General features: G+C 41.5%; 1 protein-coding gene across 2 annotated transcripts in view; it reads right to left on the reverse strand.

Annotated features, from left to right (window-relative positions):
• The window catches only part of MED13L (mediator complex subunit 13L), a 179,211-nt gene that overhangs the window by 69,255 nt on the left and 83,389 nt on the right, over positions 1-26,567 (reverse strand). For both annotated transcript variants that reach the window (XM_052689981.1, XM_052689982.1), the window contains 2 exons: positions 25,822-25,906; positions 21,676-21,759 (listed from right to left, as the gene is read on the reverse strand). In XM_052689981.1, the coding sequence (XP_052545941.1) occupies positions 21,676-21,759; positions 25,822-25,906 (169 nt within the window). The remainder of the gene's footprint in view (positions 1-21,675; positions 21,760-25,821; positions 25,907-26,567) is intronic.

The following is a 26,567-nucleotide window of genomic DNA, read 5'->3' on the forward strand; positions in this document are numbered from 1 at the left end:
ATTGGTAATGTATTTCCAAAGAAAATCACACGGGTACTTTATGTCCAAGAGCAGAAAACAGATGAGATGTCAGAAGCGATAAAAGATTTTCCTGCATCCCTGATGAGGACTCAGCTTGCTCGACACAGCGTTCAGACATTTATGTCTTATTTCATTAACTCTCCAACAAGAGCAGAGTAAGCTAAGCATTGCCCTGGTACTGCTCCTGTCCTCTTTGACAAGGGAGATGAAATAATTCCAGTGTAATACCTCCTATGTCACTGAAGAAATTCATTTTCTGTACTTTAAACTACACAGGAGTAGAAGAAATAGAATGTTATTTTAAGAGCAGTTTTTATCTCCCTGTAACCCTGTCATCACTTTAAATAAAACTTTCACAATGCCCTGTGTCAGCAGCTGGCAGGAAAACACATCTCACTCCAACACACCCCAACATTACATCTCCTCACATACCTAGAAGGAACAGAGAATGATTACTTACCATTATTAGTACCCTTAGTTTCCTACACTTTGCAATAAACTGACAGAATGAAACGATGATGAAAAATAACAGCACAGATCAAGGGAAGATGCTGAAGGTTGGTGAAGTTAAAGAAAGCGCCTGAGCAACTGGCTGAAGAAATGCTGGAGCTGCGAATCAAATTTCCACCCATCACAGAGAAAACAGTGAATACATGAATGAATTCAAACTTTCTGCAAGACAGAGGACTGATGATTCAATGGGTGAAAGACCTGAAGGGCGTGCAGGATGACAGCACAGTCAAGAGCCTGGAGCAGGGCAGCAATCTCAATTCACATCACCATAGAACCTTTCGGTCCAACTGAGCTAAGTGCACAAGGATGGAAGGCCACGAGTTTCCTGCGCATTCTGCATGCTCCTTTGCCCATTTTTAAGATGCTGTTAGTTAAGACAGGATTTCAGAGATACAAAAGAATACTTCTGTCCTAAAATTAGGTTGAAAATTAGTGCTCCAAGAGTCTTTGCTGCACTGGAGAATACAACAGGAATTGTGAACATCTTATATTGTGATTTTTTATTATTCAGCAACTTGCAATGAGTATCAGTAATGAGACAATTTGTTTTGTCAGTGTGCATGCATTACACCAAAATGAGTAACATTATGCAAAAAAGCTGCACATTTGTACCTCATGTAAGTACAGCTTTCAGAAAGTATCTGCTTAGAGGAAGAAAAAGATAAAAACCAAAATAGGTTTGTGAATATATATATTTACATATTCATATGTGACAATTACTTTTGTTGCACATGCAGTCAGTTTCAAAATGAGACCTGTATGGAAAATTCCGGATTGATCTTCTACTGCTTTATTGCAGCAAAAGTGCTGGGGAAGCTGAGAGGTTGGTGGTGAAGTTATGACCAGAAACAGGCAACTACAGGTGCCCTTCCAGGAGGAGTTTCTGTATGCAGTGATGGGACAAGATGCTGTTCTTATTTCAGGCTCAGTGGAGGACTATTCATGTGATTAAATAAAAGCTGTTCTTTATCTTTTTGGCACTTCTATAAACACCCTGAAAAGAGTTGTGAATTGGAAACAGCTCATCTCATTCAGTACATCTAGTCAGCTCACCTGATCCATTTCACCGATTTCTTCTTGGAGGAAAGAAAAAAAGAACCAAGAGAACGAATGTGATTATTTATCTTAAGCTGAAGAGTGCAGAAGATTGAGATGGGATTTTTGAGATAGGATTTCCAGGTGTAAAAACATTTCAAAGCATCTGCTGGTACACAGAGGGAAGCTCCAATCCCCCTCAGACCTCACCATGCTGGCTAAACCCCGCTGGTCACAAATCTACATAAGCAAGGCATTACTCTCTGCTAGCATTAATAATTTCTCTCGAGAACTGCCTTACATCAGTTTAATGAAGTAACTCCTGCACATTTCAGCTGTATGAGGATCAGCAAGGCCTGATGGCTCATTTCTTCACACAGTGAGCAGAGAAAGACTTTTCCAGCAGTTCTGGTTGAGTCACTACAGTCAACATTTAGTGGTGAGTATCCTGAGGCGCACACACCGAAAGCCAATCTTTTTCATTACATATGAGTAGCAGCTGCTGGAAACAAGGCAACCAAGCACATCTGCTACAAAACGTCTGTAAAAGTATACATACAGTTATCATACAGAGTACACGTGAATTGTAAGCATAAGGTCATTTCAGTATAAAAACAGACAGTATTTCACAGCTATTTACACGGCTGTTAGGATGTTCAGAGAAGGAAAGTATCTTCTTGCAATACTAAATTTCTGCACTAAGATATGTAATGAATTAAGGGAAGGATGGGTAGTGGGAATATTAGCAGTGACAGTAAGAACAGCACCTCACAGCAAGTTCTGTATGTAATTATTAATGCCTATGCATGAACCAATACAGATCAGATTTCTTACTACTTCATTTTTTTCTTAAGCAAACAATGCCAAGATTCTTGAAGTACCTAAAACACAGCTCACGAGGACTTTGCCATTAATCACCCCCTTCCCCTGCAGTTTGTGCTTCCATAACATAACAAAGGCTGATCCAAGTGAGCCCTATAATTTCCATTTCTAAAACTCACTTGGTAAGGCAGAAAGGATTTCAATTTTCCAGCAGCCACAGCAATTCAAAGGTGCAGACAAAAAAAAAAAAAAAGTGTTTGGATAGACACCAAATTTCAACATGTGAGATTCTGAAAGAAATCTAAATCTGAGAAAATTAGTTAGAATAGAGACACACAAGACAGCCTGTTTCTGTGAAAACTGTGTCACTTGAATATTGAGACAAGAGATCGCCATCAAATGGTTTTAGCAGGCTCTGCTTTGCTTGTGTTTGGATCAATTCATGAGCTGAGTAGGAGAGAAGACTTCCTTCAGGGTTGAAAGGGTAATTTAGTTTCTATGGCCCATTAATTCCCTGGCTTCTTTCCCCAGACTGCTCATTAGCGCGAAGTGCAGTGATGAGTTTCAGAACATGGAAATTGAAACAGTATCTACAAAATTCCTTCATACAACGATTACATATCGTTGATTATGATACGATTACATGTGTAGATTAAAACACATCCATCAGAATTAAGGAAGCTTTGAAACTTTCTGACCTAGAATTCATTCCGGTGGCCTGCACCAAAAACCACATTTACCTTTAAAAATGATTCAAAGTCAATTAATTGCATTATTCATGGCTTCTCACAGTTATTCGTCAGCATTTAAGCCAACAGCCTCCAAACAAACCAGTTTTACTTCTGCTACACTGGTAACAAATGGAGGTGACGCATTACTCTTAATCAAAAAGTTAAACAGATAATTATGACCAAACCACAAGTCTTCAATATTATCTGATCCTATCAAATGCTGCACACACAGAGGAACACACAGGCAAGTTTAGGAACAAAGAATTCCTCTGGTCAACAGCATAGATGTGTTAGGAGAGGAAAGAAAAAGATTTAAGATTACACTTCATGTATTCCCATCCTGTACCTCAGGGCACGGCGCTTCATTTCTCAAACCAGGAATACAAAGCTGAGGAATGAATAATTCTCTTGTTGGGGTCCACGCCCAATTTCAGAACTCTAAGCAGATTTTCAGCAGAAAAAAAAAAAAAACCTACGTAAAGTCATACAGTCACATTCAAAGAAATGCTTTACAGGATTTGGCTTCATTGCAAATACTTGACAAGCAAATGCAAACGTTGCCTGTGATGACTGCAGCAGGCACGTGCTTGTAACCAACTCCTCTTGATGGAGGCAAGGAAAAATTCCTTAATGACAAGTATATCTCACCAGTGCCCAGCACTGGGACCTTGAAGGACTGAAGCAGCTCTAGCCATTGCATATGGCAGGGCCTCGCAGGGCTGCCTTGTGCTCAGCTGTACTGAAGTGCAGAAGAGAGAACGCACTACAAAGTAGGAGCAGAATGAAGTCCATGTCACTTTTCCCTGCCTACATTATATTTCAGTGTAACACATATGGGCAAAGTATCACATGCATGGTCCCAGCAAGCCTTACACTGCTGCTGGGATGCAGCCAGCACAGCTCCTAGCAGCAGGGCAATGAAGCACTGCGGGTTTTCTGTAAGGCTTCAGTGTTTCTTCTTCTATCATCTCAGAGGCAGATGCTCAGGAGGTTGGCTGCATCCAATGGATGAGCCCAGCACAGGGGCATCGCAGCAGATGAAGAAGTAACACTGTGGTGTATCTGCTTTCGAAAAAGCAGACAAAATACGAACTTCACATGGGAACAACTTATTCCACTGGAAAGAAATCAGACCACCTGCATTCCTTTCTGAGTTGCAACAACAAACGCCCTCCCAATATTAAAACGATGTGGGCAGAACAGCTCAGCTAACATTTTTCAGCCATTAGCAAATGTTTTCATAACGCTACTGTTGAAAGACAAAATTGTATCAAGAAAGGTTTTTAAATGCATCTAAAAAAAGCTGCTACCTACTATCAAGACAGGACAGACCGAGCTGCAAACAAAAAACACCAAAGTATTGAATTCAATTATAAATTATCCAGCCACAAAAATTCCAATCTAAAATTAGGCTCCTAAAAATATGACATTTTTGAAGTGTTTCTTGAAAGACAAATTGTACCGTGTGCATTTTGCCAACAAAATGATCACATGAAATGGGATTTTAAGTAGAGAAAGAGTGATAGAACAGTGATGAGGAGATTAAGACGTTTTTAATACATTCACAAAGATACAGCCACACATTTTTGCTATGTACAAAATCTAAGGGTTCACAGGAGAGACCGAGCAGGGCAGACACACAGTGTGCTTCAAAACCTCATTTATGTTGGAGAAGTTTCAAGATTAGCTGGACTGCTCTGCACATGGAAGTCTAAAGCTGAACCAGGCAGCTGATACGCCAGTCAAAGCATTTTTGGTGCATCACATAATTTTATACTCCAAAGCGAGCTAATAACTACTTTAGGAAATAGTCCAAAAAAGTTACTCGATTTAAAATGGAGAATTCAGTCCCACATTCAGATCAGAAAGTAGCCCTGGCAGCCTGCTTGGCTGGGAAAAGAATCTCTTTGAAGCTGTTCATGAGTTTGGAATGTAGAAATACAGACTGTATCCTAATTCAGCCAGACAAGGAAGTAAGGACGTTACAATCATGTGGTTACAATGGCCTCAATGGAATGCCATGCTCTGAAGTTCTGTGCAGCTCCAGTGTGTTTTAATAAGAACCTGAAGGAATCAAACTGCCGATGGAGGAGTCAGAGCGGTGTTGAACCAGCATGCATCACACCGTGTTTTACATGCTGCTGCAACTGAAGTACTCCAAGTGCTTTTCTCACCTCACTATTTACCCTAGCTCAGAATTACTGTTACAGGGCACACTAGTCCAGCAGGCTCACACTGCCTCCCCAGCACTGCCAGATGCAGGCGTAATGTCATTCTTCAAACACACCTTTATTTTATTGGTAATCCCAGTTCACATGAAAAGAAATAACTCTCAACTGTTCAGCACAGCTCGATCCTTAAGCGATGCTGTTTGGCTTAGGAATTCTAAACTGACTGCTCGGATTTAGGTTTTTATGTGAAGAACACCAGAGGTACAAACGTACCTACAGATACACGCAAGGATGTGAGGAGAACACACGTATTGCAGTGATCCTACAAGCAGTGTCCAGGCATCATTTTTGAACCATTTCTACAGTTTATTTTAAACTAATAAACAAACAAAGCCAAAGACCAAGGGCTTACTAAGAACGATGATCACACACAGATGTGTCATCTGTACTCAGGCAGAAGTTCAATTTGACCAAGGATCACAGCCATCCTCTGGTGCATCTAGTAGCTGAACACACCGTGATCCCAGGAAATCCCTTCTACTTCATTCGCAGCACAGATAAAAGCTGCTCACTGAGGGTCAGCTTTGCACAGTCAGCAAAAAGAAAAGTAAAAACAGCTTTCCACTTCCACTTCTCCAGGGAAGGCTGAATATTAGGCTATTAGGCAGTCAGATACATTATTTTATAGCTAGCAAAGCCCCTGGGTAATGAAGAATGAGTGCAACTGCCACAGGCAGCTTTACAGGAAATTGTGTGAAACAATGACAGATGCTCCAGAATTGTTTCAAAACAAAGGCAGCCTAAAGATCAGCTGAGGGTGGTTTCCCTTCCTCCCAGACTATATTCTCCACTATACAGACAGAACACAAAGACAAACTTAAGTTCAAAATTATACGCACATATGCATGCAAACTTAAAAGCCTCTGCCAATAAGTTACTAACAAATGTCTGTTTACATTGCCATTCTCAAGAACTGAAGAACCTTCCCCCTTTAACACAAATTGTTTGTGTCAAAGAAAGCAAGATAAGAGGAGTAAATGACAAAAGTCATGTTTTACTCTAAAGCTTTCCACAAAATGTCTAAGTCCTTCTTTCAATGGTAATAAGAGGACTAAGCCTCCCCAAACCTGGGTTGCATCAATAGCCTTCTCTCACTGCTAAACATGGAACTTAGAGCACCAAATCACTTTGGAACTCTGTTTTAAAAGCTTCTCAAAGTTGCTTTAAGACAGAACACCGAGCAGCATCCTGAAGAATCCATTTATGCCTCATACCAATTGGAAGGAGCATGGAGTAGGTGTCCAAACACGTCTGCAAACCCTACAGGCAGCTACCTGCCCATTAAATCATGGAAACACCATAACTGCCCCCAAATCAAGTTTCTCAAGGTTTTTAAATACAAGGAAAAATGACCCTGTGGATTTAGAGGCAGAAGAGCTGATCTGCTCACTCTTAGCAGCTCAACATTCAGCTCATTAGCTTGCAGGGCCATAAGGCTGCTTAACAAACAGGGCTCACTCTCTTCCAGTAGTTTCACGCACCTAACCTTCGCTTTCTTAATATATATTTGTACTTTTTCCTATAAAATGCTTTAATCTATTTGCTTTAATATGCTACCCATGCAGTATATAACAACTAATTTGACTGGCATTTATAGAGGCTTGTATAATCAGCAATATTTAAAACTTTAACGGTAAAGTCACAAATAAAATTAACTTCATACTTGAGGAAACCAAGTGCTGGAATTTCAGCAAGGTATGCATCTACAAAGTGCAAAGACAGGTGGAATCTGCTGGAGCACTGCAAAGCAGCCAGGCACCCACATCCAGCTGGGCTCCTGTAGATGCTCACTGGGGCTTTTAGCAAACTCTGCTACTTTAAAAACAATTTGGTCAAACTTCAGAATCCATTAGGAAAGGAAGGCCTGGTTCTCTAAAAGAAGCCTGAATTTTTTGAATGTGTAACAACCAGTTCAAAACACTCTTAATGTGAGATAATGTGAAGAAAGACTGCTGACTTGGGTGGATAAGTGACAGGACAAAGGGGGAATGGTTTTAAACTGAGACGGGAGCTTTAGGTTGGATATTAGGAGGAAGTTGTTCACACAGAAGCACTGGCACAGGTTGCCCAAGGAGGCTGTGGATGCCCCATCCCTGCAGGCATTCAAGGCCAGGCTGGATGTGGCTCTGGGCAGCCTGGGCTGCTGGTTGGTGACCTGCACACAGCAGGGGGTTGGAACTGGATGAGCACTGTGCTCCTTTGCAACCCAGGCCATTCTATGATTCCACGATCAAGTACTGCTTCCCAAAGAAGTTATAAAAGGAGGAAGAGGTGAAACCAAGTACTCTTCAGTTCAAGCACCTCAGCTATGCATCAGGGGAAGCACACACCCAGCTTCATTAACACAGCCTGCAACAAAACCAGGAGAGGGAAGCAAAGCACACAGGACAGCAGCAGCCACATCATGCTGTCAGGAAGCCCCAGGGCAGCACTGCAACTTCTATACTGCTGTTGCTCACACTGTACCAGAAATAGATTCTAAAGTAAGTTTGAGGTTTGATAAAGTTAGCCCATCCGTTCTCCAGGAATGCTGGAGTTTCCTTCTGCAATGCTGCTCAAACGACGCTGCGCTGTATGAAGCTACTCTTAAAAACATACATAAGTCAAAAGCACTTCCACAAAAATGCACCACTCCACAAAGGCAGTCGGTCTCAACAGTGCTTTAGTTTTCAACTGAAAGATTTAATTAAATGGAATCCCTGAACTAACACTCTTACTCCCACATCTGCTACAACAACATACTGTGAAAGGACTGACTAGCTTATTTTAAACTCTAAATAACTCATCTCACACAAAACAGCGACTTGAAATTTGAAACATTTTTGAGTATTCTTGTATTTGACACAACCAAAATGCAACTTCAAACACACCACGAATGCTACACAAAGGGAAAATGGAACACAGCTGAAATGAGCAGCGTGACACGGCTGTGAACGTTCACACGGGTTTGTTTTTAGGAAGATTAAGCACAACAGAAAATTGCCACACTTGCATATTAAGAAAACACTCTGCAACTGAAGATAAATGTAGTCCCATTAACTGTATCACTGACATCTCTTGTAAAGAGAAGTGTTGAATGGGGGTGGGGATAATTAAACCCATTGCTAGTACAATTTCTTCATCAACTGTTTTACAATATTTAACTCCTTAAATTAGAACGAAATTTTTTTTATCCCAACTTCCATCAGCAAGATGTTTATTTCTCTATTTTTTATGATCACTCCTTTACTTCCTTCATTTACACACACAGCACAGCTACATCAGCAGCACTCCTGAGGTCACTTCTGTTGCTGGCACTGCTTCAGGTACTGAGACGTGGTCCCTGCCTTCATTTTGCATATAGAAAGAAACATCACAATTGTCAGGGCAAAATAGGAGGAATGAGAAAAAGCAGTAAGAAATTCTGCTACTGCAATGACACTGAAAAACGTGCAAAAGTAGATTAAGGCAAAGAACTACAGAACATGTTCAGAGTGAATGGAACTTCATTAGAAAGACAGAAAAGGGGCAGGAGTCCAAAACAAATTTATAGATAGATATTCTTCTGTATAATCTATATTTAGATTATATGTATAAAATATTCTTTCTTAGGAACTTTGGCTCTGACCAAGGTATTACTGGCCAGGAAAGAACCCAGTAGATCTATGGAAAACATTTCCACAGAGAAATATCTGTGTAGAAAAAAAATCCACCCCCCCCCCCCAAAAAAAAAAAAAAAAAAAAAAAAAAAAAAAAAAACCCACCAACACAACACTGAGAATTTGAGTATGTATAAAGAGCAAACAGAAGAAACTGTTTCAGCAGCCCATGAAACCAGAAAGCACTCTTATAACAACAGGCATCGTTCTGAATCTTCTCAACCTAAAGAAATGCCAGCAGGAACAAGAAATGCACCAGAAGTTAATTACAAAGAAAAGTACAGAATGGCATCCACACAAGAAGCAGCTAAATACAGGAGTCCTCCCTGCAAAGGAGATAACTAAAGAAGGAGAGAGAAGAGGCATGGAAAACCAAACGGACAGATCAGAAAGGAACCAGCTGGTTACACTGCCCACTTGGTGCTTTGAGTAGGAGACAAAACTACACTGGTGAACAAAAAAAAGTTTTAAAATAAAAAAAAAAAAAACAACAAACCAACAGATTTTTTTCCATTGATTGCACAGATTAACTACAGTATTAATTAGCAACAAATATTTGTCCATGCTAAATTTGTGTTCAAACTCAATTAAACTTGCATAAGAAAAATCTACCAGCAGTTACTAAACAGAAAAATATGTCAAGTTGTACTGCCAAGATCAGCAGGAAGCTGACCAAGCGTACAGAAAAATCACTGCATCCCTGGCATGACCTTCTGGTCTTCCCTAAGCTGCTTCACTTCTGACAACTGCTGGAGATGATTTTTACATTAAGGATTGCTCAAGAAGAGGAGCTGGGCATATTTCTCTAGAAGAAACTAACGGCATATAATGGCAGGCAGCTCCCTGCAATATCCAGAGTGACTGCATTACACTGCTTGTTAACTCGCTCTGTTGGATGTCACATCTGTCTCATGGCTGTGCCCAACGTAGGCAAGACCTGAAACACTTCAGGCAGCATCTCCGCTCCCTCCTAAATTAAATCTTTTTCTAGGAATTGGATGGGACAGTAAATCATTCAACTACATCTCCCTGTGATAGAGAAGCGTTCTTCAAAAAATCAGATCAAAAATGTAGCTTAGGCAGAGCTGCGCGCTTCTGCGTAATATGAAGAGTAATAAGAAGGTAATTCCATGCATTACAAATCCAATTCCATAAATTAGATTGTCAGATTCATTTTAAGATCTTTCTTCAGATCTTCTCTATCACCTTCAGTGGGGATTTTCTCTCTAGTCAACAGATGGAAGTTATATCATTAAACGCATTGATATCATCATCCAAAAATGCTTGCTGCTCCTCTGGTCATGAACAGTTGGTAACAAGAAGAGATTAAAAAGAGGAATTAAAAAAAAAGAAAATTTCTTATCTGGTGGGAAATTCCATCTAGCTTGCAGTACCATCTTGTTCTTCCAAGATTCTTCTCCTAGGAGCTCTGCCAATGAGTGCCAATAAGGGCATTAAGCTTTCCACTTGCCCTTCCATGTCACAAATCCTGGGAGCCCACACCTCCTGCCAGGAACTCCCACGTCCCATGGAACACTCCACCAACAGAGGAAGATGAAAATTGAAAAATCAATTGCCATGGTGACACTGAGACTGAATAAGCAGAGGCTATGCAAGTGTTCTCCATGCAAGTTTCAACGTACGCCTAAACATCCTGGTATTGTTGGCTCCTCTGTCCAGTAACACAGTGCAGAACTCAAAGGCGCCAATCGTTATAGAACGCACCTCAAATTGCTTTTCAGTCCAAACCTGAGTCTGTTCTCCAAAATCCACCGAGAGCTTAAGCCAGAAGTCAAGAAGAGATGGGGGAAAAAAGGAGGAGGTCTACTAGTGCAGGAAGAAAATATCTTCAGAAAACAGACACAGAGGAGGATCACACAGATGTTATTAAATCCAACAGCACATGAGGTTTTGTTCTTATAAATTACCACACACCCAAAGGAATTGCTGCATGAGTGTTTGAGATCACAGTATCTTCCACCTGCAGTTCCCTGCACAGATGAACTCTGACCAAAACATCAGCTGAAGCAAACCCACACAACTCTAGTTTCTAGAGCAACCCTCTGGAGAAGGACCTGGGGGTCTTGATAGACAAAAAGCTTAACATGAGCCAGCAGTGTGCTCTTGCAGCTTGAAGACAAATGATGTCCTGGGCTACATCAAAAGGGAGGCCAGCAGGGACAGGGAGGTGATTGTCTCCCTCTGCTCTGCTCTTGTGAGGCCCCACCTGCAGCACTGCGTCCAGGTCTGGAGCCCCCAGCACAAGAAGGACAAAGAGCTGTTGGAGAGGGTCCAGAGGATGATCAGGGGGCTGCAGCACCTCCTTACAAAGACTGGCTGAGGGAGCTGGGCTTGTTCAGCTTGGAGAAAAGAAGGCTGCGGGGTGACCTCATTGCAGCCTGCAGGACCTAAAGGGAGCCTGCAGACAGGAGGGGAGTCAACTCCTCGAAAGGGGAGATAATAGCAGGACAAGGAGAAATGGTTTGAAGTTGAGGAAGGGCAGATTGAGGTTGGATGTCAGGGGGAAGTTCTTTGCTATGAGAGTGGTGAGGTGCTGGAACAGCTGCCCACAGAGGCTGTGATGCCCCGTCCACCCCTGGAGGTGTTCAAGGCCAGGCTGGATGGGGCCCTGGGCAGCCTGGTCTGGTATTAAATGGGGAGCTTGGTGGCCCTGCATGTGGCAGGGGACTGGAAATTCATGATTGTTGAGGTCCCCTCCCAACCCTGGCCATTCTGTGATTCTAGTTTCAATATTTAGAGTCCAACACAAACACTTTGGAACAGACATCAGCACTTCCAAAAGCAGTACATTAAATCCTGAAAAACAGTACCCAGATCCAAGCATTGTAATGACACAGCTGCAGAGGTATAATCGAGACAAAGGAGTTTTTGGACCACACACTTTACCACAAATGTTAGCCACGGTTGGATCCCTGCTGCAAGGACAAAACATGAGGTCAGTAGATGGCAGTATGAAGCACATTATGGGTAAAGAGGATCAGTTTGCTGAGCTCTTTGCCACTTGGCAAAAAACATTTTTCCTTCATGGTAACTCATTCTCAGCTTTATTATCAAGAGTAAAATCCAGAAAGAAAGACTAAATGCAGTCTGACTTACTATAGCTATTTTTGTTTACTATTTTTTAGGAAAGAAAACGACACAAACACAGCATCTTCTGTGACTGACAGTGAAAAGGAGGATCGTCTATGCTGCAAGTCAGAAGCAAGAATGCCATGCAGGTGGAGTTACCCAACCCAAAGAGAGAGAGCTCGGCAGCTCCTCTTTCCTTCTTCAAAGCTATCCACTGTTTGCTCACTTGTTCAGGGTTTCTCAATTCCGTAAACAAACACTCTCAGAACATCCAAAGCTGCTTCATCAAAGTAAGAGCACTTGGAAGCTGCCCAGGTTTTGTGCTTGAGAAACCACCAGCTCCACGCATTGCCTCCCTCTAGCCTTAGGCTGAGAACTGGTTTTACTTCTCTGGAGTTCAGACAGATGGACAACCTCCAAGCAGGATGACAGGAAGCTTCTCCACAGGAAAGGACAGATTGAAAACCTCAAAATGCAAAACTCCTCAACAACATATCCCAAATCTATCTGAGGTAGGTGTACAATGTAGGCAGCTCATTGTACTGCCTGCAGAAACCACATCTTCCCCACCCATCTGCACCTCTCTACTGAAGGAAAAGCTCTTTCACTTTGTGACTGATCAAACACAAAGTAAAAATCTACTCCCCAGTCAATACCTGCTACAATGCACTTGGGTAAAACATCCAAAAATAATGACCAGTTGGTTCTTAATACACTGACCTGCGAACCAAGTTCATCCCACCAAGCACAACTGCTCCAGCTGCAGCTCTTCCCTTTCTGGACGGGTTTAAAAGATACATATTACTGAGCTCAGAACAGAACTCAGCTACAGCAACAGGACAAAGAACAACCCTCAGAAGCAAACATAGAGGGAGAGGTGAGAAGAGTGGACTCAAAACACCCAGCAAGCATTATTTCTGTACTTACAGCAATGGACTGGTGACATACTCCAATTCTGCTTTACTCAGTTGCCAGGGAAGTGGAAGCTAACAAAGCTCATTAATGATGATATATTTTAAGAAGCATCCACTCTAATTACTGTATATCAGCAGATTGGTCCTGTGCAATGTTCGCTCTAGTCATGAAAGGGATGGCCTACAGCTCACCAGCTCATTATTAGAAGTAAGGACAGCTTTACTTAGATTACTAGTTTTACAGAGAAGAATAATAGAGCCTTATTTATATTATGATATAGCCAGTGTTCGTTCAAGCTCCCCATCTCCCAAACTAACTAACTAAATTAAAACTAAAAGAGAAGCTACTTTAGAAGAGTGCCACTACCTTGAATCTAGAAATTCAATAAGCCAAAACATTAAAGGGATTCCAAAGAGCGTAATTCAGTTTTCGTTTCTTTATAAATGGCTCCAGCCAATTATTTTCCAAAAAGACAAGCGTTTCCATAACTTTTTTGATGCAACATCAGTCACAGAATAGACCGCTTACATCGCATCGCCACGTGATTTCCTAGCCACACAACGTGACTGCACTGTGTCAGCCTGGTAGCTTTCCTCTGCACTGTTTTCCTTGCACTGAGCACAGATGACAGCATTTGGAATGCTGGCTGCACAGAGCACACAGCACGGCCTGGCGCCCTGCCTGCCACCGAGCGCGTGCAAGGGAACTCCTCAGAGCTGTAAACAGGCAAACCTGAGAGGTTTGGGGAAAGGATTTAGGGAAAGAAGAGGAGAAGAGAGACTGAAACTGTCACTTTGGCCAGCTGCAACATGCAAGACTGCAGAAGTGTCATTAATAGCTGGAGGTTTGCTAGCAGATAGATTAACTAAGAATGGGTTGGCAATAAGGGGGAAAACAAACATACAATCAAACCCACAGTAGTTCAGTTTCATTTCAGTCTGTGTCTTCAGACATTAAAGGTTAGCAAAAAAAAAAAAACTAAGCAAGTCTCAAAGAGCACTTTCAGAAATGAATAACCTAGATAACTTCCTTCTGAAATAAAGCTGTATTTCAAAATCTGTTGTTCAACATTAACTTAATTTTACAAAGGTATGAAAACATCACCAGAACAAATGAAAAGTAACACTGCTGACTGAAATAATTCAGTGGAATTTCTTCATTTGAATTTTTCTTCCTTGTTTTTGGGGAAAAACTGAAGATTTTTGGCTTTAGTCATCAGCTCCATTTGGGAAGACGAAGAAGTGCATTTCATTCTGAATTGGACTCAACACAAATCCATACAGTGCCACTGCTTTCCCAGAACTCTAAAGGCCACCTGCTGCCTGCAAGGATTTTAGATCAGTCTAAGCACAAAATGCAGCTTGATATTCAGACCTTCAAGGAAGCTGACACCTCTTGTGCAAGTTTTTGGAATGCAGGAAGCAGAGCTGTAGCAGTAACTACAATGTGAGTTACAGCAAAATAAGTATTCAAAACTAAGGCCCTCTAAATATCTACAAAAGCCCTTAAGTCAATTCATTACTGATACAGTAAGTGACAACACTTGTGTTTGGCAGACAGTACAACTGGGAGCCCTGACAAATCTAATTAACAGCACATCAGGGGCACTTGGTTTATCCTTTATATACAGTGCCAATAGCGAACGCATAATGAGAAAAGGAGCTTAAACATTAGTGGGACTTCACTAATTGGTCACCAAGTCCTGGTTAAGCCAGGCTTCATATACAATTATTGAAGTTCCAAACAATTCACAAAGATACAAAGTCACTTCTAAACTAGATAAACATAAATAACTACAAAGAAGCAGCAAACAGAAGTACACAACCATGCTTTTCTTTAACAACTTGCTGTTTGTATATCCCAGACACAAACATTTCTGATCTTCAAATAATCATTTGAAAAGCGAACAAGTGTGAAAAATAGTACAGTGCCTCAATTATATTAAATTATGCACATAGTTGATGCACATGTAGGCATGCCAATAGCCTTACATGGGTAAGCATTTGAATATGAAATAAACGTTGCCTGCAAATAAGAAGCTCAAGACAAAGCTGTACAGAATCCCAGAACAAAAGATGAGAAGAGCAGTTTTATACACGTCTGTTCATCTGTATTCATTACGTCAGTAAAATGATCCTTATCTCAGAATCCTAGATGTAACGGATACTCATTACAGACTTCTGGGGGTTCCAGTTTACGTCACCATATACCCAAAGACAGCAAAAATAGTGACCTCGAGTGTGCAAGTGGCTGCTGATGGAAATACCTCCCCAGGCACTCACCAACCACTTCCTGGCTTCCTCAAAATCCTTACAACAGCAGTTGAAAACGTATGAAAATGCACGCTCCATCATGCTTAGTGACAGCACCTTGAATTTTTCAACTTCCTCAAAGTACAGCCCAGGAGAGGGGCTACCCTAACAGACAAGAGCTTGTTGTTCTTATCCTCTGCTGTTGTGAGAAAGAACTCTGCTAACGTCTCACTCTGACGTGGCAAACACTGCCCAGCAGTGCACTGTGTTGGAAAGGCACTGGAGCTTACAAAAATCCTCTCTGGAGGTTCCACCACTTCTGCTGCTTGCACCCTTCCCCCCTTCCCCTCCCACCAAATGCCCACCTTTTACAGTTTCTGCATGAATTCAGGGACAGAGGACTCACTGTGGTATGCGAGCACAATAAACTTTGTTTGGCAAGCAAGCAGCAGTCTCATTTTGAGATAATGCTGCATCCATACAAAGAGGCCGGTGCAATAGCATAACCCCAGCTATCAAGACAGGGGTAAGTTTGCAAAGGTGGAACAAATGGCACACCTAACAACAGCCTACCCACTCTATCTCAGCTGTCTGGCTCAGCTCCAAGCCTTCAGCAAACAATTGTGTAAGACATTCTGCAGCATCAATTGAATTAGCTGAAGTGGATACACACAGCATACTAGAAGCACTGCTCCTGTGACATCTTCCAGTGACCCCACGTAGGGAGCCCCTCTGATATTCCTCGGACTTTATCTTCACTGGCAAGGGTCAACAAATCTGAAGAATTGGTGCCTGGGGTTACTTTGCCACTGTCTTTTTAATGCTCTTACCCCAGGAAAGGGAGTTGAAAAGGTTGGGTCAATCCGGGAAGGAAGCAGCCCTCAGCAATACTTGCTGCAAGTGCATCCATCTGGCCTCTGGTTTCATTTACTGCAGGACATTCATAAAACCTACCAGCCGTGGCTACGTGCCACAGCATACGGCAGCACGGAGAGCACAAGCCAGGCAGATATTTCATGTGCTCTATGAAAATTTTACAGCATGGTGACAGTCCTTTCCAGCTTTTCCAAAACACTGTTTTATTATTTTCATTACTGAATGAAAAAATACTAAGCCACTGAATAGAGAATACCCCTACTTAATTTAGAGCTCATCTAGGAATTTACTGTGCTAATAATGCACCTCAGGGCCAGCAGTCCCCACTTTTTCCTGCACAGTGTGTGCTGGCATCCTCAAGAGTTATACATACAGGATTCCTGAAATTTGGCACCAACACTCCAAGGTTACCAGTAGCATACAGCAGGTCGTACAAATTTAAACAGGTTTGAATACAATTTTTCCAAATTATCTTAACATTCTTAAGTACTTCTAAATTATTAATGTTTTACTGTCTCTGTAAAAGCATTTATTGTATTTACAAATTATATCACATTAATACACTTTAGTGTAGTTATATTAAATTGCTCTAAGACATCAGAAGTTTAAGCACACTGATATCAGCAATATCAGGTCTTGCAAAAAGAGAAAGCATTAAAAACACTGAAGTTTGCACTCCGTGTTTTGCACCAACTCCTTCAGCTAAACATGAACACAGACTGCATTCCCACGGCTGCATTCCCCAACGCTGGAAGGTAAAATCAGCTTTAGTACACAAGGCTGCCGGTTTGAATGAAACAAACGCACACCAGAGCTTGCTGCTGAAACCGTAAGACTGAGAAAGAACCTCAGATTAGCATTACTTTTCAGAATTTAAACCTGAGAGGTATAAAAACCTCTGGCTGGGAACTAAGCTTCTTCTCCAACTACGATAGAAAAGCCTGTTTTTTTGAGTATGGGAATAATTTTTGAAAAATATGCAGTATTTCTCACTACTCAATATTTCTGTAGTTTTTATTTAAGAAGCTGGGAACAAATCATACCTGATTTAGAATTAAATCAGATTGTTCTCCTTGCAAGCCTTTCCTCAGTCAAGAAGCTACTGGTTGGCTACAGCATGCCATACATTGTAAATTACTGCAGCACCACCGCTTTCAAGAATATGATCACATCACTGAAATCTTCGCTGCTAAAATACAAGTACAGAAATAAGATTTCTGATACAAGATCAGAAATAAGAATCAAAACAATTTAAATGGCTTGGTTCGTGCTCTCACAGCATTGCATGTGCACAATCAATTACCATTCCTCAGCTGAGGAATTCAAATCCCATTAAAAAACTGTAACTAGATCAGTTAAACTTGCTCTGCCGTGCTCCTACTGAACGATGCCATTATTTAATGAATCACCTTGATAACATTTGCCAGAAGACATTATCTGTTCAGTGCCACACACCACAGCCTGGCGCTGCTCTCCTGGCCCTGCACTGCAGCTTCCCCCAGAGCCTACTAAAGCCTTCAGATGAAGAACTGACTGACACGAGTTCCTAGCACAGCAAGAAGAGAATGCAGCTTGCAGCCTTACCTGGAAACGATGCTCAATGCCACCAGAGGCATCGCTGATCAGACAGATATTCCTTGGCTAAGTCCTACAGCTACTCCCAGAAAACCGGTGATTTTCAAGAACTCAAAGCAGTGCTTGAAGTGCCTGCAGCACTCAGCCCTCCAAGGCACTCCTCTGTGCCCCACTCCGATGCTTGCAAAAAGCAGAGGTGTGGATGTATTGACTGAACTCTGCTAAACCATGGATGTTCCAAGAGCTCAGACTAAAGGGGAAAGAGCTGAGGTGAAAGCTTAGGATAGTTTATTTACTGGGATACTGTAAGCTTGTAATTTACAGAGACTTCTACCAGCACCACAGGAGGATCAACTGCTACATGGAACAGTAACAAAAATTTGACTGGAAACCGAAATTGAAGAACTGTATTGTCTCACAGCAACCCAGATGCACTTTGCTCTTCCACCTGCACTGCTTCAAGTGCATGAAAGGCAATGTTGCTACTGAAACATCACTGACCTTTCTTATTACTAGGAGAGAGCTGAAAAAGTACTTCTTGTAACGAGGTAAGTACTTCCAAGTACTTTACTGACTGAACTTTCCTTGCTTTTTATTCCTCTTAAAGAGAAGAAAACTCAAACTTGGAACAGAGGAGTGGATCCACCAGCTATGTAAGTCATTTAAAAAACAGTTTAACTTACATTAAGTTGCTCATGCAATTCCACATAAACTGATTTCTTTCTCAATTTTCTACTACACACCAACAAAACAGACATTGAAATCACTCTAGTTAAAACCTCAAAAGAAGATGGTGAGTTTTTTTCTCCCTTCGATAGCATGCTCAAGATTTGTAGCAGTGCATCCACAATCCAAAATCCACACGCACAACTTGGGAAGTGACTGCGAACACAGCGGAAAGCATATCAGTTCCTTCTATCATTTGTGACAATAAATAAGCAAGGTTAGCATTCTTCAGCAGTCGCTTGGAAACATATTTCAGACACACACTGCTGTAGAACAGACTATAAAGCACGCAGCGTTGTTCAGCAAGCAACACATACTATTAGCTGGTGCTACCAACAAAAAGGATACTTGGGAAAGAAAACCCACAACACCGCACTAAATCTCCTGTCAAAAGCATCTGGTTCCCCCTGCAAGCAAAACAATCGCATGTGGATCTGTAACTCCCTCTGCTGTTCCCTCATGTCTGAGCAGAGCAGAAGAATTCATCTGGCACATTGTTCCTCACGCTGCCCAAGAAGGTCACCCATTGTTCCCAGGCCTCCTTTTCACATCTCAGGACTAAGTGGGTCACGGCCACTGCCACGCTCCACTTCATCTTTGACTTCATTCTAAACTCACACATCTCCCCACCCTTCTCCCTTAATGCCATTCACAAAAATCACAGGCCCTGAATGGATTTGCACTGTGAACGCCAGCTGCACGAGCTCTGCTCCTTCCCTGGGTGCTCAAAGCCAGCCATCACCCAGTGAGTGCTCTGCTGAGATGAAGTTGGTGGTCCAGGATTTCCAAAATTGGAGACAACTAACTTCACCTGAGGCATAAAACCAGACTGCAGAACCGCCTGCATTTCTCTGTCTGAATGACATCTGAGCAGCTTCCCATGCATTCAGAAAGGGTTAAAATGTGTATGTACATACACCTTGTTCCAGCCAAGGACAACACTGTATACATTTTCAATGTGATTACATGGTCCCAAACTCCACCCTAATCAGTGTACAGATCCCAGTGTATTTCTGGTATTTCACACATTTACATGGGTTTAGTTACCATATTTTACAACTTTCTGTAGCCATGAAGGCATTACCACCAGCAGTGCTAGAACACCTACCCCCCTGCAGCTGGCCTGCTCATCTTACAACTGCTCCTTACTGTGCTATCTGCAAGCTGCTGCTTAGAGCAGGAGTTTCACAATGAATTTATGTGGAACAAATGTTAATACTTTTATGTAAAGATAGTTTACTGTGCTTACTGAGACACAGAAAGAGAAGTACAAGAGATTAAATTAAAAGTCAGGACAAATTCATCCTCAAAGCCTCCTGCTATTACTGCCACTGTCTGAACCAGATCCTACTGCCATCTTCTGCAGCCAGCACCCCACCTCCCAGTAACATCAGACAGTTCCTATGACATGGTTGCAACAGAGAAATGACCAACCTCAAACAACCCCAAAGCCATCTCCAACTGGGCCATAAATGCTCTTAAAAAAACAAACAACACAGCTCTGTATATCCATAGGATTGATAACGACATTTAGTTTCACTAATTAAAACCCAACAACAACTGTGTTCTTGAAATCAAGCATCCACTCATTAAGCCTAAAACTCCCCATAAAAATGCCGTTTTATATACAGTAGACATTTAAATATCACTTCAGTGTTCTACATTAATTTCCATAGTTCTGCCTTCTCTAGATGATTTCCCGTGCATACTGTACGTACATCCCAAACCAACAGGAAGATCCCCTCAGATCACCTCACTGTACGAGCAATTTGGTGTCACATGTAAATAAGGCACAGAACCTACCAGCTTCCCAGCATTCTAAAGCAACGTTCCCCTCTGTCAGTGCTGCTGCTGTTTGACAGATGTTGTCTGCTGCATCAGATGCTTCAGTTCTCAGACTGTCGCACACCAGGAATAAACACGAGAATCACAGATGCATTTCATTTGTGCTCTAAGGCTGCAGTGAGGTTGATAAAACAAACAGCTTTTGCTGAAAGGAGCTCTCTCACTTTTCCAGTAATACCGAACCAAGTACCTAGCACCAATCCAGTACCAAACCATTGCCATCTTCCAGAAAATTAGATACTCCTGTGATCAGAAAACAAGCATAGAAACATGAGGGGGCAGTGGGTTATGTCCAGCCAGAGCACAGGAAGACATGGACAAAACTGGAGATTTCAATGGCTTCTTGTCATTAGCTGAGAGTAAAGCCACAGAAGTTACACTTAAAGCACAACTCTGCTTAGCTACAAAGAGTCCAAGCAGCACAAAAGAGACATCCCAACACTAAGTTGAAGCTTTCCTTTTTCACAAAGATGATAAATTCACGTCTAATTACTATGCTGTATCTTAAGAACAGCTTCTGTTTCCATGTCCATGGTTAACACAATCTGTCACAGAATGCAGGCAATGCTTTGTAATATTCCACTGTAGCAACAGTACAATACCTAGGAGACAGGCAGAGGGTATATGAGCTCCAGACCAATTTTCACCTTACCTACAGCTGTCCTCAGACACGCTGCTGTGATTTGCTACACTGAAAGAAGTTGCCACCCCACTTCATCTCCGCTTGCTCATTACCTTCAAACCTCCCAGCATAACTGCATGTTTAGTCACTTCCTAACCCAGTTCTGTCAAAATGATTCCCGTTAGAAAATCTGTGTTTCAGCTTAACTCAGATTATTCTTGACACTATAAATGCAAGTACCAGAAGATCTGAGAACACTGTAACCTTTAACGCTGGGAGAGGAAATAGCAGAGAGCAAGTGCAGACAGCTACCCCTTCCCATGCTTGTCCTGCTGCAAGAGAAGCACATCCATCAGCCAAAGTCAGCCTGCCCCATCACTGAAAGCTATATATCAAGGGTGGCAACTTTCAATAAGCTTATACTTAATTTTCTGCTTACAATTTCAGGCTGAGGGAAGGGGTCCAGAAATTCAAATCATTCGTAGCAAATACCTGGAATGCTGTTGGATAATGAGTGTAACAAGTAGACACAAAAAAAAATATCCAGAAAAAGTGAAATCAAGAGTCAAACACCATGCTCACCTCTCATCTTAAATTATCATCACCAATGCTTCTGAAATTACTTAATTACTTTCCACGTATTACTGATATGAACAGTGTCTATGTTTTTACTTGCTATATGATAAATAAAATGGAAAACAATCCACAAAAGGCAGTATCAACTTATTGGCATGTGAAACAAAACACTGACAAGAACAGTACTTGTTATAAACATCACCTCACCTTTTGTTAACAGGCTTCTCATCCTTGTCATAGGGTCTGATGAACCATTTTCCAATTCTCACGAAGTTTTTATCCATCAAGCACCTAGAAAACAATTACATCAATAATTACTAGTTACATCCTAGGATGTAATTAAAAGCAGTCTTTGAAACCTCAAATAGAAGGAGATTAAACAGCTGGTCTTCCCTCGTCTGAAACCAACTCAGCAGCTCTGGGTTCAGAGCTCCATGTAAATCCCACACTATCACAGCAGTCACTGTCCAGTTCCACACACAGGCACTACTGCAGATATTCACATTCTGCCCTCCTCTTTGACTGAATCTCTCCTCTTCCACACCAACTTTGTTTGCTGAATGATCCATTGCCTTGTTTTTCTAACCCCCCCCCTTCTTGAACAAAGATTATTTGCAGAATGTGTTCTGTGTTTCTCTGACACTTCATGACAAAGAACACACGTTCCTTATTTGCCACATGAAAACGACAGTGTGAACTAACAATAGAATATGAACGACAGGAAATTATATTAACCCAAAATTAACAGTGAAAATTATCAATGAACCATTTTCTATTCACACAATCCACAGCGTTATTTCAGGTGTTGTAACTATGATAGAGCTTTTTCTCTCAGAAAAACATGCATTTTTCTCTCCAGCAAAACATACTCCAGAAATGGTGGGCTCTGTGGCTTTGAAAAAAGTAGGGAGAATCCAAAGTGATCAATAATCAGTTTCGGCTGACAAGCTGAAGATGTGCTGGATGACTTCCTACATCCACCCGTACCAATAAATCCCACTTGCATTATGTCAACACAACTTAAACACACTTTGTACATTAAATGTGCAGTTGAGCAAACTGCCTGAGTGATCACAGATTTGTTAGGAAGGCTTATCTTTTAATAAGATAAATATTAAGTTCTGAAAACAATGACAAACTGATTTTTGCTAGTGGTTCATATTACAATATGATTACAAATGAAAGGCAATATGCAAGCTTTCTCTATGTTTCACATCTAAATAGTATTTCATTCGTTGGATGGAAAAAGGATACTCTTCCATCCTTCCAAGTTTTCCAACCATTTATTTCTTTTGCAGAATTACAGACAAACCAAAAACAATCACACCTCACGTTCTGAGAAACCACATTCTTTAAAACTTAGAAAATCTTTGTGTTGTATATTTTAAAAGCACACCTAAAACAGATGGGAAATGGACGACAACGTAGATACCAGCGTGTTCATAGATCTTCTGTATAAACTTGGCAGGGTTTTCCAAAATTAAAACTAGGCTGAAGAATATTCTAACCACACCATTTCTCTATTCAACTTAAAATAATCCAGTTCATTGAGTATTTCAATATCTTAAACTGAATTTGGAAGCTAGGTCACCAAGCATCTCAAGACACTGCTCTTGTGCTGGTAGAAAAGAAGGAATTCTTCAGTAAGTGGTTCCCTAGGAAAGAGCTGCTGTCTGAAAGCCCTTCACTGTCACCACGCTTCATAAAAACAAAGGAAGTAAAGTTTATATCAGATGCCTAAAGAAAAGAATCTGTACCAGCAAGAAGTACAATTTTAAACTCCCCCCACATGCACATTTCATGCCACATCATCATGTCTCGGGATAGCTGGCTTAACTGCCTCAAACAAATGTTAACTTCCCAGAAAGAAGTCTTGGTGAGCAGAGCTGGCCTTAGGAATGAGCCATCCCTCACACATGCTGAGCTGAACCTCAGCTTGCTCAAGACATAATCCTATATGAAATGCAAAGCATGACTGCAGAGGCACAGGTCTCAAAGATTTGGCCGAGTGAACAATTAATGACAGCGCTGAATTAGGTCTTGCTCTATAAGCATCCAGCAGAAATTGGAGTCCTTAGCACTAAGCCATAACAATGAACTTGAGCGAAAAAAACGCTGGTCATAAACCCCAGATGAGTAGACACTTTAAAGCAGTTATTTAATCACATGGAAACATAAAATACTCTGAACTCTTCTGCTTGCTCCTCTCGTTAAGATTGAGTGCTGTTTTCTTCTTAAGCAGCACAGCTATTAAAACACCGCGCTGCCACTTGACCTCCTGTACTCCTGATTTTACTTTTCTAAGATAAAGTGATCCGATGAGGGCATACAAATGATTATAAAACAGTATTATTTTAATCAGTATTATTTCCTCAGATCTTCTCAGCGCTTTCTGAGCAGGAAGGCAATGAGCTGCTGGGGACAGCAGGCAGCACCACTGTGCCGCCCAGGGCCATGGAGCTTCAGGCCCATGGTGACAGCAGCCTGCAGTGCTGATAGTGATAGATAATTGGTCACCTGCCCTCTCGGTCACGTTGACAACATGTGCATTATAAACCTTAGTGCTAAAGGCCTCCAAGCCAGAGCAGGCTGCACCAGGAGCAGGCCACCATGCTGTGCCCCAGCCCCCTGGAGTGTCCTTCCACAGAGATATTCAAGACCCACCTGGACACCTGCTGGTGTGACCTATTGTAGGGGATCTGCTTTAGCAGGAGAGGTGGATTCAATGATCTCTTGAGGTCCCTTCCAACCCCCATGCTTCTGTGAGCACCTGTGGCCCAGGGAGAGGAACAAGGCAGCCTCAGCCATAGGGTAAGAGGCCAAGTCTGGGCCTCCGAGGCATTCAGAGATGCTCCCAGTAGCACCCAAAGGTGTATGCTGACCAACAGAATGCCACCAACCACTGCTGACAGAAAGAGTGCCCCTGGGATGTTCGCTCAGCCAAGGCACAAACGATATTCCTAGCTCTGCCACCCCATCCCAGTACAGTTTGCTGCTGTTGATGAGGCTATCTTCGTAAATTCTACTTCACGAGCTTCAAGTGTTCCAAGAAATAAGAATATCCATTAGGAGCCTACTTTAAAAACCGCTGGATGGGTACCAGAGATCAATAAGCATGTGTAAAATGCATTTTTCACTTACACTCTGCAAAGTGACAACAGAACTAGTGACCATTCCAAGCTGAGAATGTTTCTATTTGTTCATTTTTATTCACTTTGAGCAGTCTGCTATTTGTATTAAAATCCCCCCAAAGAGCAATGAAGCAGGAAATAAGAAGTGCAACGTCTGGCCTCCGTACCTGTGTGTGCATGTAGGAGTTAACGCGCTCTGGGCACAAACAGGTACTGATTGTCAAGGGGACACGGTTACTATGCTCATGGAAATTCAGCCTCAGGAACATAATGCAAATCTGATTACTAGTAAGCAGATCAAAGCAAACAGGATGCTAAATGAGACAAGATGAAAGTGTTTTCAATTAGCTTACTTTCCAAGAAAAATATGTCTTGTTACATCCTGCAAATAAACTGTAACACAGTGGAACAAGAAAGATGCATTCTATTTTATTATTCAAAAAATGTGGGAAAAGTCTAATGACACAATCCTGAGAAGATCTAAAAATACATAAAAGTACACGAAATGTAACACAGGAAGGTGGTGAAGACCTGAAGAACTGCAACAACAGAAGGAATGAAATGCACCAGTCTGGCTGCAGTGTCAAACACTGAAGGACTAACAAGGAAGCTTGTCTTCAGCATGCTTAAGAGCTGCTAGCTGGCTTAAGAAAAAGCTTCAAATGTATTAACTAATCATACAGTGACTCTGCAGCCAAATTATACACATATTATGAAGACAAAAGGAACCAATGCTAGATTACATTAAGGCAGCCAGAGACAGAATTGTGAAGCTTCCCTCTGAATATTGTGTACAAATTGAGCCAAGTTGTAACATGCATGTCATTAAGGTGATTGGAAGAATGGAGTTAAGGTCTTTCAGTAACAGCTGTTAAGAGACGAACTATTTAATCTCAAAGGAGCTAGGGGTCAGATACAATTATACTCTGCAAACACTCCACTCCCTAAACTTTTTAACCTTCTTGAAACAGCTCCCCAGCACGAACACAAGCAGAAAAACACACCACATTACTTGCTGTATGAGTATTTAGTCTGCACAGTCCTTCATGATGCATTACCAGATTAAATGACTTCAGAAATCCATTTCTCTCTCACATTTTTGTAGTGAAGTTCTACCTCTAAAAAATCTATTTTAAGATCGATAATATAAATGGCACATAAATATCCTGAATCTCGTTCAATGTAAAAATGAAACATTTGAGTGCAATAAAGTGTTTCTTACCTTTCCAGAAGGTTATGAATCGCTTTGAAGAGCAGGGTCCTACACTCATAGGAAAGACCATTCTCCCACAGTCCTTCTTCCACCACTACAAAAAAACAAACATCAACATGCTCAGAACAGAGGACAGACATTTGCACTAAACATAACTCCAGCAGTTTTAATTCCCCATGGCAGCATGTTTTGTGAAGTTATTTCAACTATTGAGCATAGCACCAAAGGAGATACAAATGTTACTAGCTAAAGACAACAACTTTGAATTTAAATGGTGAAAGGGGAAAAACAAAGTCAACAGAACTGCATAAAGCAAGCATTTGTCAGTAGGAAAGGATTCAATATTAAAAGCAGGGGGTGAAGAATTCATGATCGTACTTTGCCACAACTGCTGACAGATCCTTTAGAATTCCTGTGCCGATAGAGACAACAAAATGAATCGTTAAAGGTTTAAAATCAATGCTTTTAAGTTGTGTAAATAGAAGAACTCTACTGAATTTTCAGAGTCACGCTCAGGTGAAGTTCCTCCACTCCAGTGACTGATAACATTGCAGTGAAAACACACAGCAGTTTTTTCTTCCAAAATAAAATCTGAAAGCTTCATCTCACGACTGCAGAGATTTATGGGAGTAGAAAACACTACTGATATCTCACAGCCGAGTGCAGCACAAACTGCTCACTGGAATGAGAACATGAAGGATACACAAACCTCAGCAATACCTGCTGTTCTTGTGGCACTACTGCTGAATTCTAGA

Source organism: Tympanuchus pallidicinctus, unplaced genomic scaffold (assembly GCF_026119805.1).
Source record: "Tympanuchus pallidicinctus isolate F22 unplaced genomic scaffold, pur_lepc_1.0 scaffold25, whole genome shotgun sequence".
Taxonomy (NCBI): Eukaryota; Metazoa; Chordata; class Aves; order Galliformes; family Phasianidae; genus Tympanuchus; species Tympanuchus pallidicinctus.